Source organism: Sinocyclocheilus anshuiensis, unplaced genomic scaffold (genome assembly GCF_001515605.1).
Source record: "Sinocyclocheilus anshuiensis isolate Anshui unplaced genomic scaffold, SAMN03320099.WGS_v1.1 scaffold1306, whole genome shotgun sequence".
Classification (NCBI taxonomy): domain Eukaryota; kingdom Metazoa; phylum Chordata; class Actinopteri; order Cypriniformes; family Cyprinidae; genus Sinocyclocheilus; species Sinocyclocheilus anshuiensis.
Window position 1 is genome coordinate 1,775 of NW_015558625.1, and position 1,896 is coordinate 3,670.

The 1,896-nt window shown below is 35.8% G+C and overlaps 1 protein-coding gene across 1 annotated transcript in view; it reads left to right on the forward strand.

The window, feature by feature from the left end:
* The window catches only part of LOC107680731 (uncharacterized protein C20orf24 homolog), a 7,805-nt gene that overhangs the window by 1,178 nt on the left and 4,731 nt on the right, over positions 1-1,896 (forward strand). Inside the window, exons 2-3 of the mRNA XM_016476769.1 lie at positions 170-273; positions 354-483. Of these exons, the coding sequence (XP_016332255.1) occupies positions 170-273; positions 354-483 (234 nt within the window). The remainder of the gene's footprint in view (positions 1-169; positions 274-353; positions 484-1,896) is intronic.

The window sequence follows — 1,896 nt, forward strand, 5'->3', positions numbered from 1 at the left end:
GTGTGTGTGTGTGTGTGTGTGTGAGAGAGTGTGTGTGTGTGTGAGAGAGGATCAAGCATATATATATATATATATATATATATATAGCCTATGCTTTTTTTGTTTTGCTCTCTTATTAATGTTGTTATACATGCATTCCTTGCATATTGTTCTGTTTTTTTGATTGCAGGATGAGTTTTTAGACGTTGTTTACTGGTTCCGGCAAATCATCGCTATCATCTTGGGTGTAATATGGGGAGTTGCTCCTCTGAAAGGGTTTCTGGGAATAGCCATGTGAGTATAGTACAGTACAGTCCTCCAGCTGGTCTTCACGAAGTCGTCACCCGTGATTTGTGATTGTTTGTGTCCTGCAGATTCTGTGTCATCAACGCAGGCGTCCTGTACCTGTACTTCAGTAGTTTCCAGCAGGTGGATGAGGAGGAGTACGGAGGAACATGGGAGCTCACCAAAGAAGGCTTCATGACTTCGTTTGCTTTGTTTCTGGTAGATACTTTTGGGCTTTTTCCTGTTAAACCTGTTGTATTGTGTTTGAGCCGATGCTTCATAGAGTCTCCCAAAATAATATAGAGAGCATTTTCAGTGGATTCTTGTTTTAAATTGTACTATTACAGAGCATAAACTCTAGAATGAAAACTGTAGAGTGAGTATATTTGGAAACTTTGAGTGTTGAGTGCAGACTACACTTAAAAACTATAAGCATCAAAAGGAAAATTGTTTCATTTTAAAATCTAAACATTATACGCCACTGTGCAAAAGTTTGGGGTTTGTTGCATTCATTTGATCAATAATACAGTAAAAACAGTAATATTGAAATGAATTGAAGTGAATAACTTAATATATGTGACCCTCGAGTACAAAAGCAGTCTTAAGTCGCTGGGGGATATTTGTAGCAATAGCCAACAATACATTGTATGGGTCAAAATTATCCATTTTTCTTTTATGCCAAAAATCATTAGGATATTAAGTAAAGTTCGTGTTCCTTGAAGATATTTTGTAAATTTCCTACCATAAATATATCAAAACTTAATTTTTGATTAGTAATATGCATTGCTAAGAACTTCATTTGGACAACTTTAAAGATGATTTTCTCAATATTTAGATTTTTTTGCACCCTCAGATTCCAGATTTTCAAATAGTTGTATCTTGACCAAATATTGTCCTATCCTAACAAACCATACATCAATGGGAAGCTTGTTTATTGAGATGATATGACTGGTTTTGTGGTCCAGGGTCACATATTAATTAATACAGTTATTTTTCCACATTAAGTGGACTTAATGACAGAAAATGAATAAAGAATGTAAGCAAACTGATAGGAGTATTTTTCTTTCTCTTGTCTAAAGCAGTTTAGGTTAAAAAGTGACACAGCTTGCTGTGTTGTATGAAAAAAAATCACATTTTATCCCTAAAGGTAAAATTTTGCATTAAAGGCACAATATGTAAGATTTTTTTTATTAAAATATCCAAAAACCACTAGAACAGTGTTATATATTTTGCTGACTTGTGTTCTTACATTATCCCAAATGTTTCGAAGAATGTTTAAATCCAGAGGAATAAGTAATTTTAACTAGTGACACGGACCGTGTCCATAGTGTCATTGTGTCGCCTGCCAATGATGCCATAACCCCTCGATTTCCGGTTTTGTTTTGTAGAAAACATGGAAACACCAAAGACACTTTAATATGTTATGAATTTAATAGTAATAAAAGCTCCGCTGCTTTACCCCACATACTCACGACCGGACCCATACACATTTCGAGCCATGTGTAGCGCTCGTTCAGCGGCCTCGTTTCGCTTTGACGGCTTTCAGCCTCACTCTGCTTTATTCTACTACATTAATAAATCATTAGCTCATCCATGAACATGATTTCTGCCCGAGTCCCGTCGGATTGCATC